The sequence below is a fragment of the Bos mutus genome, chromosome 8, assembly GCF_027580195.1.
Source record: "Bos mutus isolate GX-2022 chromosome 8, NWIPB_WYAK_1.1, whole genome shotgun sequence".
In the NCBI taxonomy this organism is placed as follows: domain Eukaryota; kingdom Metazoa; phylum Chordata; class Mammalia; order Artiodactyla; family Bovidae; genus Bos; species Bos mutus.
In genome coordinates, this window is record NC_091624.1 from 100972225 (window position 1) to 100985162 (window position 12938).

A 12938-nucleotide genomic window follows, 5' to 3' on the forward strand; every position below is an offset into this window, starting at 1 on the left:
CACTAGACTCTGATTGGCTCTACCAATAAGCGAGGCCCTTTCTTAATCCCGACTTCACACATCCCAAGTGAGAGCTGCCCCTCCCGTCTTCCCGGTGCTCTCCATCCCCTCAGGCTTCCCTGATCTCACCAGGACCTACTAACCATGAACCCCACTACCTTTCCAAAACTGCTCCTGTCCACACCTCCATACTCCTATGTCACAGGAGAACTTCCTCTCTCCCCCAGGTAGACTGTGAAATTCTCCCCTCTAACTGCACTGCCATTAGAGAATGAATCACACTGTAAGGCAGGGTCTGTCAGCAGTCAATGCGTTTCCCGTCTTGGCAGGCGAATTCTTCTGGGGACTTTGAGCCCCTTGAAGGCAGGACCCAAGATCTTTCACTTCTGTTTGCATCCGCAGCACTATAAAACCCTGTCCTCTCTGGATGATTTAAGTCCCAGTTCCTTATGTCTTAAACTCAACTCTCTCAGCCCTCCTTTATTCTGGTGCTTCTGCGCTTGGTGAACAAGGATGTGGATGGCCATTCAGCAAGTAAAGATGCCTTCTATGGGCAACACACAGCGCTGGGTGCTGGGACATTTGGATGAGTCCAAGGCATGCAGTGCCAGCCAGAGGGAACGTACCCACAGTTCAGCATGACTGTGGATGGACAGGCTGACAGGGGCCAGGAAGGCCAGGTCGATGGTCCGGGAAAGACATGGAGAAAAGCCAGGAGGCATCCATCACACTGCTTGTTATCTGACACCAGGAATCAACCCCAGATAAACCTAGAACGAGGAAGAGAGGAAGCTCTCTGTCCTGAAGACTGAAAATAGAGCATGAGGAGGAACTGGAGCGCCTTGGGTGGGCCCCAGGGTGGACCCAGGCAGACAGAAAGGCTGCGACAACACTCGACCTAAGATCTAATGGTTAGGAGCACTCAGCATACACCAGGCACTGCAAGGACTAAATGTGGAATAACTCATGTCGCTTGGCAAGAACCCTGAGTCTTGAGCCATTATTATTCCATTGTACAGAGGAGAGGGAGCTAAGAACTCAAACAGGGTTGCATGCTGCATGCTCAGTCGTGTCCAACTCTTTGCGACCCCATGGACTGTAGCCCACCAGGCTCCTCTGTCTATGGAATTCTCCAGGCAAGAATACTACAGTGAGTTGCCATGTCCTCCTCCAGGGGATCTTCCTGTCCTAGGGATCGAACACACGTCTCCTGCATCTCCCGCCTTGGGAGGTGAATTCTTTACTCCTGAGATACATGGGAAGCCCCTGATCAGGATTACACAGGCTGCAAGTGTCAGAGCCTGACATGGAGCCCAGTCCCTGGGACTCCAGGGCCAGTGCTTCTTGCCGCCCTGCAAGGCCATCCTGTAATGGATGAGGCAGACTACTATGGATGTTAGAGATGTTATATGTGCCCCCAGGTACCCAGGGCGAGCAAGGCCGTGGGTCTGAAGCAAAGCCAGCTTCCACCAGCGACCGTGAAACACACCCCTAACTCTTCCGGTAGGCAACCTCAGGGACCTAGTGACTTTGACAGAGGTGGGGAGTGGACAGACACGGACTTGCCACAGAACCAGCTGCCCTGGGGACCCAGAATATTCCTTACAGATTCTACTATTTGGAGGACTAAAAGAAATTGCTCGGTTTCCTTGAGTATCTAGGCTTCATGGGGAAGCCCACTACCCAAACGCTGCTTTCTTTAAGAAAAGGGAGGAACCAACCTTAAAACACTGTTTGGGCCGGGGGTCTCTGAGAAGTGGCATGGGTGCTTCCTGGGAGACCCTGGGTGACAGCCGCTGCTCCTGACCTCTCTGTCTCCCCCATCCTTCTCCACTTCCCCAAGGTGTTCAGGGGACTCCCCAAAGGGCAAGGAGGTGAAGTATCTGTGTACTGAGGGTATACTAGGTCCGAAGTGCTTCATTCAGGTTATATAACCTGATTCCTCCAAGGTCCCAAGAGCTGAGTAACATTATTCCCATTTTGCAGATGGGAACACTGAGGATGAGGGTGTCAGGACCCCAGTGAGGCAGACAGCCCGCTCAAATCAGAGAATGTCACAGGATTTTAAAAAGGGAATATGTGCAAAGGTGTAGCCAAGGGTGTGAGACGCCCACAAGAGCCAGAGTGGTGCCCTCAGGCTTATGTCCTGGGCTCTCAGAGCCCACCAGGGCTGCACTTTCTGGAGCCTGGAAGCAGAAAGCCACGTGGAGAGCGTGGTTACAAGGAGCTGTGAACTCAGGCGGAAGGACACAGCAGCCCAAGGTGACCCCATAGGACAGGATCTGGGAAATAAACACACCAGTCTCCCATCTTCCATGCTGCGGTGGCTCCCCACAAGGCAGATAGCTGAGTGGCAGGGGGTGGACGTGGAGGGGCAACGGAAGACACACTGCACAGATCCTAGGCTGGGCGAAGTTCACTCTCCAGGCTCTTGGCACCTTCCCTGGCTGTCCCTCCCTCTTGTGGAAAGAAAGGGGCCAGAGACACCCAGGATCGCACCTGCCCACCAGCCCCAGTGAGCACAGCCGGAGTCAGCGCGCACGGAGCTGAGCGCACCGCGGCACCGCACGAGTTAACATCTCTGCTCTCCGGCCTGGGTGCCGGATTCTCCAACCTGTGGAGGGGGCGGGACCAAGATAGCTGGGGGCCTGCCTGGAAATCCACCCTTGGGCGGCTGCCGGCCAGCCCTCAGCTACGCCGTATGAACTGAGGAGGTTTGATGGCTGAGAAAGTGGACGTGGGGGTTCCCCGAGGAGAATAATGTAATTTTATGGGGCAGGGACGCAGGAACAGGGAGTTCGGACCCTACATTCAGCAAGCGGCCTGGCTGCAGGCGTCGCATGTGTAACTCATTACCTCCGCGGGCCGCCCATTTGCAGCCGGTGGATGATGCTCGGAGCGTGGTGGAGGGCCCGAGGCCGCGGGGTGAGCATGACTGCAATATTTTTCTGACACTAACACCTCTCATTGGCCCTTGGAGAGGGCCGTGGAGGAGCCAGGCCCTGCCAAACATCACCCACGCCCAGCCCTCCGCCTACTGGCGCCAGACAGGAGAGGCTTCAGGGGTTCAGGCGGGAAGAGAAAGGCTGGACCATGGAGGTAAGCGAGGAGGGGGCAGGCACAGAGGGAGCTGGGGGAGGAGGGGTCGAGGCCCAGACAGCCTCTCTTTGGGTTTCTCCTCCGTGGGAGGCGTCAGTGGGCACCAAGGTCAGAGAGGGTTTGGCTGGAAGACCTTGGAGGTCACGTTCTGCCGTGAGCCTGCCCATGAATTCCAACCACACAGGTGAGGTTCCCCACTGGAGACCCAGAGGTGATGAGGCCCCTGCCCTGGGCGCGTTCCTGTCCACAGTGGGGCTCAGACACAGGGAGGAGGCAGGTGGGGTCCTAAGAGGGGGCCCGGCCAAGGGGTGCAGAGGATGGAGAGGTCCCAAAGGTGTCACCCTGGAGCTGAGGGTGAAAGGGAGAGAGCCTGGAAGGATGTGGGAGGCACCACGCCAGAGAGGGTCATGGCGGGGATGGGGAGCTGCAGCCTGAATAGCCCCTCAGCTTCCTTCTCACCTGGCCTGTGAACAGAAGGAAAGGGGTGGAAGCAGGGTAGGAGGAAAAGACAGATGGACAAAAAGGTAAAGGAGGAGAGGGGGGAGGGGTTTCCAGTGCCTGAAAATAAGGCATGTACAGCCTAACACTTTAAAGTCCCTCCTGCGTTAAAGCCCGAGTCCTACACAGAAGACGGGGGTTCAATCCCTGGGTTGGGAAGATCTCCTGGAGGAGGACATGGCAACCCACTCCAGTATTCTTGCCTGGAACATCCCCATGGCCAGGAGACCCTGGCGGGCTACAGTCCATGGGGTCGCAGAGACACACACACTACCTCAATATCTAGGCTGCAGTTTTTCAGCTTTGCTTCCGCTGATCCTAAGATCCCTGGGGCCCAGTGGAGGCACTGCCTCTCTTCCCACCTCCCTGTTTTCAGGGGGAAAATACAGGGAGGGACTTGGAGTCCCAGCAACTCTGCTTTCATTTACTCAAAGCCTGGGGGCGGGCTGGTCCTCACCTCTGTCCACCTCTCTCTGCCCCTGTCAGCCCCACCCCTTCCTCCCTCTCCGGAGATGAGGGACAAAGAAGCCAAGTGCTGGGGAAAAAGAACAAATCTGGCTTGAATTTCCCCAAGTCAGAGCTCACCATTTTCCTCTTAGAAATGACAGGGAAGGGGAAATCCAAGAAACCCAGGAGCTTTTAGGTGGCTGTTTCATCTCAGTACTCCAGTCCTCACGCCCCCACCCCATGTCTGGTAAGGAATGAGTGTGCAGGAGAGCCAGACAATGTGCAAATCAGGTTTAGAACTGATTTGTTCTGCCTCCTTTAGATTCCAAGGATCCCTGTCTTTGTTCATCCATGTGCTCAGTCACTCAGTCGTGTCCAACTCTTTGCAACCCCATGGACTGTAGCCCGCCAGGCTCCTCTGTGGAATATTCCAGGCAACTGGAGCCGGTTGCCATTTCCTTCTCCAGGGGATCTTCCCAGTCCAGCAATTGAACCTGGGTCTCCCACACTGCAGGCAGATTCTTCACCATCTGAGGTATCAAGGAAGCCCCAAATGGCCTTTTAAATCCCAGGTTCGGTAAAGGGGGGTTACAAAGAGGTCAAGAGAAGGAGAAATGATGACCCAACAGCAGCCCTCCAGGCCTCTTCCCACCCCAGGGTCTCCCTGCCATGACTTTCCCCACTGGTGCCCAATACTGGCCCTCACGGTCCTACAATTACCCCTCTGAGCTGTACCCCAGTTCTTTCTTGCCAAACCAGGCCTATTGATGGGCTGGTGGGGAGAGAGGGCAGTTGAAGGATATAAAAGCCACCTTGACCTTTGTGGATGTGATGATGGGGAACAGCTGAGCACTGACTAGTGAATCAACACCCCAGGGTCCTTCATCTCTTCCCAGGAGTCATTAACTTGAGAGAAACACTGGCCCATCTCAGTGCAGCTCAGCTGGTAATATTTTTCCCATCTACCTCTTCTCTTATAAAATGATATTCAGTCTTTAAGGCCTTTACCAGAAGGTGTTCATCCTTCTTGACTTTAATAATCACATATTTTTACCTCCTTTACATGGTGGGTAACTGTCTCCATGCCAGTCGCTTCCACTGGGATCAGAAGCCCTTGGAAGGCAAGAATGGTTTAATTTCTCTCTGGAGCATCTCTGGCATCTAACCCATAGCTTGACACATTGTGGGTCCTCAAAATGTGTCTGTTAACTGGAATCCAGAGAAACAGTTCTGATGGTGGGAAGTTTACTAGGGCAGGTGTGTGCGTGCTAAGTCACTTCAGTTGTGCCCAACTCTTTGAGACCCCATGGACTGTAGCCCACCAGGCTCCTCTGTCCTTGGGATTCTCCAGGCAAGAATACAGGGGTGGGTTGCCATGCCCTCCTCCAGGGGATCTTCCCGACCAAGGGATCAAACCGGAGTGTCTTATGTCTCCTGCATTGGCAAATGGATTCTTTACCACTAGCACCACCTGGAAAGGAGCCCAGATCTCCTCTCCCCGCTGAGACAATCCCCAGTCCTGCCTGAGCCACCCATCTTCCCTCCCTGCTCTCAGCACCTGGTGGGAGGAAAGATGGGGCTGAATGAGGAGTCATTTCTAATTTTGAGGAATTTCAAGACAAAGGCAGCTGGCAGAGTGGAGCACAGTGAAACATAGTGCTTGAGAGAAAGTTTGAATGAAGGCATCTGGAATGGTTGATTTTATGTCAACTTGGTTGGCTGTGGGGTACCCAGATTAAACATTCTGGGTGTCTCTGAGGGTGTTTCTGGATGAGATTAGCTTTTGAATTGGTGGAATCAGAACAGACTGTTCTCCCCAGTGTGGGTGGGAGGGTCTGAATACAACAAAAGATGGCAGGATTTGCTTTTTACTTTCCGTCTGCTTGCTGGAGCTGGGACATAGCATCTCATCCTCTCTGGCCCTCAGATTGTGACTGATACCATTGGTTTCTCTGATTTCAGGCCTTCTGACTCAGACTAAACTACACCACCGGCTTTCCTGGGTCTCCAGCCTACAGAGGGAAGATCATGGGACTTCCCATCCTCCATAGCCAGGTGAGTCAATTCCTCATAATCGGTCTCTTCATAAGTGTAGACATCATACTGGTTCTGTTTCCCTGGAGAAGCCTAACTAAGATAGCCAATCTCCATCTCACTGATCACAAAGCTTCACAAAACTCTCACGTGAGTTTCCTTCAGTTCATCTTTGAAGTGAGGATGAAGCTCTCTTCTCCTATACTAACTGCAAAGAGGAGTGTGTTCATGCAGGCAACAAGCATTTATTAAGCACCTATTCAGTGTGGAGCAACTTCACTTTCACTTTTCACTTTCATGCATTGGAGAAGGAAATGGCAGCCCACTCCAGTGTTCTTGCCTGGAGAATCCCAGGGACGGGGAAGCCTGGTTGGCTGCTGTCTATGGGGTCGCACAGGGTCGGACACGACTGAAGCGACTTAGCAGCAGTAGCAGCAGCAGTGTGGAGCTCTGTGTTGGATGCAGAGGAGTCAGCTGTTGGCAAGATGCTCTGAGCTCCTCAGGAGGAAACTGCATCCATTTGCTCCAGGGTTTTAGCCCCCAGAGATGCAGCGCAGTGCACTGAGAGGGGGTCCCTTTCTGCACCAGGACCTGGGCCTTAGTCTCGGGGGAGGATGAGCACCCTGGAGAGATGCAGCCCTCCTTGCAAAAGCCCTGGGAAGCGAATTGAAGATCTGTCACCTGAAAGGGTCTGAGCTTCTTGGTTCAGTTGCCTTTTGCATGACCCCAGCCTCACTGAAGAGGAGAGGATGGCAGAGAGGCAAAAGGACTGGGCTAGGAGTGAGGAGACTCAGTGCTGGGGCTGCTCTGTGACCGATGGGCTGCGTGATTGTTGTCATTTAGTTGCTCAGTCACGTCAGACTCTTTGTGACCCTGTGGACTGTAGCCCACCAGGCTCCTCTGACCATGGGGACTCTCCAGGCAAGAATACTGGAGTGAGTTGCCAATCCCTTCTCCAGGGGATCTTCCTGGCCCAGGGATCAAACGCGGGTCTCCTACATTGGTAGGAGGGTTCTTTAACACTGGGCCACCAGGGAAGCCCGAGCTATGTGACGCCTAATGCTTTTCTCAGAGTCCACTAGCTCATCTGTGAAATGGGTCTCATTTTGTGGTCACATAGGTGTGTTGAGACACATGAATGAGGAAAGACCTTTCCGAGCATGAAGTTCGACCTATGCAGTATTAGGCCGCGGGGTGGGGTGGGGTGGGGTGGGAGGGTGGGGGCGGGCAGGGCTGACCTCACAGCCAAGACCGAGCCCACGGCACTCACCATCCTCACACAGGTTCAGCTTGGACAAGCTCCTGCCATCAAAGGGCTCCTCAAAGATGGAGCTGGAGTCACGGTCGCTCACGGTGGCGTGCAGGTACATGGCTTTGTTCTCCATCACGTCCTGCAGCAGGAGAGGAGAGGGCAGATATAGGGGAGAGAGAATAAGCTGTAGTTGGAGATGGAAATGAATCTGTAGAGCAAGGCATCACCGTGATGACCCTGAGCCTGAACACAGGGACCCTTCCTCATCGGCAGGCATCAGCCACCAGGATCCGAATCCCCTCCTCAACTTCCTTGGCTTGGAGCGGTCACAGTCCTGACCTTTCTGACCATGGGATCTATCCTCTCCCTCTCATAGCTCTGGTGGGGCTGGATCCCTGAGCTGGTGGGGTCCATGGCACCGAGAGCCGTGCCAAGTGGGGCCGGGAGGAGCCAAACCTCCTGACCCAGACAGAATCCTCTCCAAGCTTCTGGAGTCCTGGGCATGGCAGGGAGACTGGGGTTTCTGCTCTGTGTTGGAAATGGGGGGAAGCTAGGCATGAAACAGAGTACAGAGACCACCAACCAACACAGCTAAAGCCAGAACTGTTCCCAAACTTGGCTGGGATGGCATGGTCAAAGGAGCTGGATTCAGAGGGCCACAGGCAGGATTGGCCCCCGTGGGAGCCTGAGGAGCAGGTGGGGTCCCCTAGACACCAAGGCCTGGGCAGCCCTAGACCAGGAGAGGGCTCTGGTGTCCGGGTGGTCTCCTGGGTGGCTGGGGCTTTGAGTCGACCCCGTGGAACTCCAGGAATGCCCCCTCGACACGGGGAAGTGCCACGCTATTTGAAATGACCCAGCCCCGTTTACACACGCAAGCACCACACGATCCCATTTTGCAATATCTACACATTCCAGAGTGCACAACGGGAGATTATATGCGGAGATGCTCTGGGTTTCTCCGGGGGAGACGTGTTGCAGGAATCTGGTGGGGCTTGTGGGGATTTGCGCTTAGTTTTGTTCTCTGTATTTTGGGAGTTTTCTACGATATGTTTACGTTCTTTGTATAATCAGAAGAATTCATTTGTGGGGCTGGATCACAAAGTGTTTATTTACATAGAATACTGGATATCCTTTTCCTGCATAGACGCTCAGTGATTTCACAAATGCCTCTGCTTTCAGCTCATTTCCAGTCATTCGTTTACGTCGACTTTCTTTCGGTTCTGGTGCTCTTTCTGTAGGTCGTTGTTGTTTAGTCACCAAGTTGGGTCCAGCTGTTTGCAGCCCCGTGGACTGTAGCCCACTAGGTTCACCTGTCCATGGAATTCTCCAGGCAAGAATACCAGAGCAGGCAGCCATGCCCTTCTCCAGGGGATCTTCCCAACCCAGGGATCAAACCCAGGTCTCCTGCACTGCAGGCAGATTCTTTACCACTGAGCCACCAGGAAAGCCCATAGCTATGTGGATATTGAAGCCAAAAAAAAAAAATCCACTTTTAAACAGTGAATTCTTTGGAAGATAAATGCCCTGGGACGATGGGGGGTCCTTGGCCCAGCATGGAGTCGACCCTGAGGACCAGAGAGCCGGCTGGGAGAGGGGGTAGGGCCTGGCAGGTGGCCGGAAGGGGACACCGGCCACTGACTGAAGGGAAGAGGCAACCCCCATTCCAGTAAACGGGGACAGTGAAGGAAGAGGCTGGCTGGATCCCTCTGCCAGACGCAGCAAACACAAATCCCCTATTTTCGTGACCTGACCTTTCTTTTCAGGGACCTATGACCTCGGGGTCATAGGAGGAGGGCTAAGAGGGCAGAGCCTACAGTGGCCATCCACCTGTCTTTCCACTGGCCCTGGAGGGACGATGGGGTGTCTGCTTTTGACCTCCAGTGATGAGAAGCCACATGCCTTGCACACGTGTACACACATATGCCTGTATGCACAGGCCCACTCAGGGTGTTCCTAGACCCTGCGGGCCTTTCCTCCAGCCTCTGGGAGGAAGGGGTGGAGGGGGGCCCACAGGCCTGCCAGCATCTCTCCTCCCTGCCCCCTGGGGTTCCTGGAGCCCTGCACCCAGCTTCTCCTGGGCTGCAATTATGTCCAGTTTTCGAGTCTCTAATGCCGGCCATCCGTCCAAGTCCTCCACCCAGGGAGGGCCTCGAGGTGGGGCCCCAGGCGGCTCCACTGCTGCTAAGCTATAGAGGACACGCCTTCATTTCACGAGCGCTCTGTGCGGCACCCCACCCTCTGGCCTCAGTCCTGGGGAGCGACGAAGCAGGAGGCCAGTGTCTCCTCTGGGAGGGGGAACCCTCTCTCTGCCAAAGGCAACAGCAACTGCCACCCAGAGCCTGTGGGGGCACCGAGTGCCAGGGGAGGAGGTGCAGAGCTGGGGTTGCTCCAGTTTCCCCATCTGCCTTTCCGCCTTCTCTCTCTGCCCATCAGCTCCTGGACCAGAGCTGGAAGGCGGGGCCCCTTATCTGGAATGTGTCTGTCGGGCGGCCCCTCCCAGCCCCCTCTCCACACCCCTCAGCTGGTGGAGCTGCAGCCTGGGGGCGGGGGAGAGGGAGAGGGGCCAGATGTGAGTGCGCACTGAGATGAGAAGTGCTCAGCCGACTCTGCTAATGTTTGTTACTGGAGAATGAAACCTAAGAGCTTTCTGTCTGCCCCAGGTTTTATTTGGGGCTGTTTTTCTTTCTTGAGGAATGGGGGGCAGGAATTTAGACCTTCCAGTCATTGGTTGTATAGCCTTTGGGCCAAGTCTGAGCAACTGACTGCCAAGTGTGGTGATGATAGAGCAATGCCTCCACCCTCCACCCCCACCCCCGGAGCATGTGTGTGTGTTCGTCCCACACTGTACAGATCGCCATCAGGAGCTCCCCACCTCCCAGGGGCACTGCAAGGGGGCAGGTGGCATTGGTCCGTTGTTCCCATTCTAAAGATAAGCCAAGTGAAGCCCAGAGGAGCAGGAACCGAAGAATGTCAGAGAGGAGGAGTTCCAGCATTTAACCCCACCCAGGGCACTGGCTCCGCACGAGGCTTCTCTGGCCAAGATGCATGTGTCGGTCCCTTTCGGTGGCCACCTTTCAGTCCCACGGTGATGCAGGGAAGAGGGCCAGGTGGGGACCCTGGAGCTAAGAGAGCTGGAAGGGAGGGGGCCAGTGGCATGGAAACCTGGGCAGGGAGTAGACACCAAAGTAACCTGTGGGGAGTGGGGTCTCAGAGGACATGGGTCCCAAGCTGGCGCCACATCTTATCCCCGGGGAGCTTGGTCCGTCAGCTAACACATCCAGCCTCTGCCTTTGCGATAGGGAGGACACACCTCCCAACCACCCGGTCTCTGTGAGTCTCATGTGGAACAGGGCATGTGGGAGGGCTGTATGGATGGGGCAGGTAGGAAGATGGTGGTGGAGCCTGGTGACCACCCACAGCCCCCCAGCATCTTCTGATCCTGCCACGCAGCCTGGTACAGGGGTCTCTGGGTTCCCTCGACCTCCCTCCCACCTAGTAGTCCCAGAAACAATGCTATTTGGACCCCTTTGCGAAAGCAATGGTGAATGCAGACCAGACCTGAGAGCCGCACCTTAATTCTCAAAGCCCCCTTCCAGGCAGCAGCAGGACTCAATTCTTCCTGCAGAGGGGTGGCCCCATCCTTGCTGGATTCCAGCATTTAACACTACAGGGCTCGTAACTCCTCAAAATCAGATAGGGACCACTGTGAACAAGGTCCTCTCTGGAGAGAGAATTGCTAAGGAGGTTTTGAGCCCTTTCCTCCTCTAACTGTACTCAGTTCATCTGAAGCATCACTCAGAACTAGAGAGGTGCAGATGGTTTATAAATAAGCTCTGCCTTCCTACGTTCCACCGCTGGGCACACCCACAGGCACAGGCATGCACACACATTCACCACGCATGTGGAGAGACTGTCACCTGTACCATCTGCTCCCTGAAGAGGCTCTGGAGCTCTGACACAACCCAGGCAGAGTTGCCACTAAAGCAATCACTTTCTCTGGCTCCCAAATACCCACACTCACCAGCCCAGACAGATGGATGAAAACCTGGCAGATCCCCCAGGCTGACAGTTACAACCTCCCCTCCCAGGACCTGCACCTCCACGCGATGCCCAAACCTGTGCCCTGTGTCCTCCGGCTGCCTTTAAGAAGCCATGCCCAGGTGCTAGGACAGTCAGTGCCCAGACTCACCTGAGTGCCCCCAGTGAAGCTGCAGAACCTGTCCCCTCAGTTCCTGGCATTTGCCATGGTGGCTGGAGAGCTGGCCACTGTCCCCACCCCGAGACCCAGGCAGCCCCTCAGAGCTTGTCCCCACAGCCAGCCGAATCCAGACGGAGTCATAGAGACTGCACAGTGCCCAGGGTCTCGGGGGTCACTTCTCCAGGAGGATCAGATCAGGAGGCAAGACTCAACCTTGTGACCAAGTGGGAGTCCCTGTCTTGGTGTCTGGCCTCGTTCAGCCTCGGGCAGCGCTCGAGATGTTCTGTGGAGGCACCAGCGGCTCCGCTAGGTACTGACTGAGCCGTGAACTGCAGCTGCACTGGCCGCAAGGCTTTATAAAGTTCTTGGAGCAACTGCGAGGCTCCCCTGGGGCCTAGAACGCATCCTCCCTCTAGTGGCCAATCTCAGCATTACAGCTTCACACAGGAATGCCTGCTGCGTCCAAAGGAGTCTTGATCTTGGGACTCCGCCCTCCTGTTCTGAAGGCTCTGCTCGAGATACTTTTTGGAAAGCTTCTAACGAAATGGCAGCTAGACCTGGCTTAAGAGCTGCGCAAGGAACCCAGCCTTGTAAATTTATTTATATGACAGGATTGGCATTGCTCTGTTCATTCACCAAACTTGGGGTAGAATTACTACTTTCTGTGTTTTCTTAGAGCCATATCTACCCGTAAAGGACACAGACTGCCCACACCAGGGAGATTCAGAAGAGGACTCTGAGCGTGCTGAAGGAACTTCCCAAAGTCAGGTTCAGTACAATTCATCAAGGAAGCCAGGATTTCTGGAGCACTGACATTGTACAAGGGTGAGGCTACAGGGGTGAGTGAGAGGAGGCTGCTGTCCTTACGGGGTCGCAACCCAGGCTGAGAGGCAGGCTTGGACACAAATAACTGTGACACTAGTGGTAAAGAACCTAGGAGACATAAGAGGCACAGGCTTGGTCCCTGGGTTGGGAAGGTCCCCTGCAGGAGGAAATGGCAACCCACTCTAGTATTCTTGCCTGGAGAATCCCATGGACAGAGGAGCCTGGCAGGCTACAGTCCATGGAGTCACAAAGAATGGGACACAACTGAGCGTCTGACCACACACCTGTAGACCTCAGCATAGCTATGTTTAATGTGTAAAGACAGGCGCTCTCACCAAAATGTTGAAGGGGTGATTACCTTCATTCAGGTTGAGATGGTGATGGGAGAAGCATCAGAGAAATTCTAAAAACAATCTGAACCATGGTCCATGGTCAGTTTGTATGTATGCCCTCCCACCCCAGAGACAGAGCGCTGAAGGTCACGTTCATGAACATATGCCCGTTTATTGGTTACAAATTCAGCCTTAGCACTGGAGGGTCTGACCTCGTACCTGAGAACAGTCTGCCAGGGCTCAGCTCTACCCC

At 54.7% G+C, this 12938-nt stretch overlaps 1 protein-coding gene across 1 annotated transcript in view; it reads right to left on the bottom strand.

The window, feature by feature from the left end:
* SCARA5 (scavenger receptor class A member 5) overlaps nt 1-11864 on the bottom strand; it is a 134102-nt gene extending 122238 nt beyond the window's left edge. The window contains exons 1-2 of the mRNA XM_070375996.1: nt 11520-11864; nt 7349-7469 (exon numbers count right to left, since the gene is read on the bottom strand). Of these exons, the coding sequence (XP_070232097.1) occupies nt 7349-7463 (115 nt within the window). The 5' untranslated portion in view covers nt 7464-7469; nt 11520-11864. The remainder of the gene's footprint in view (nt 1-7348; nt 7470-11519) is intronic.
* Between the last annotated feature and the right edge of the window lie 1074 nt (nt 11865-12938).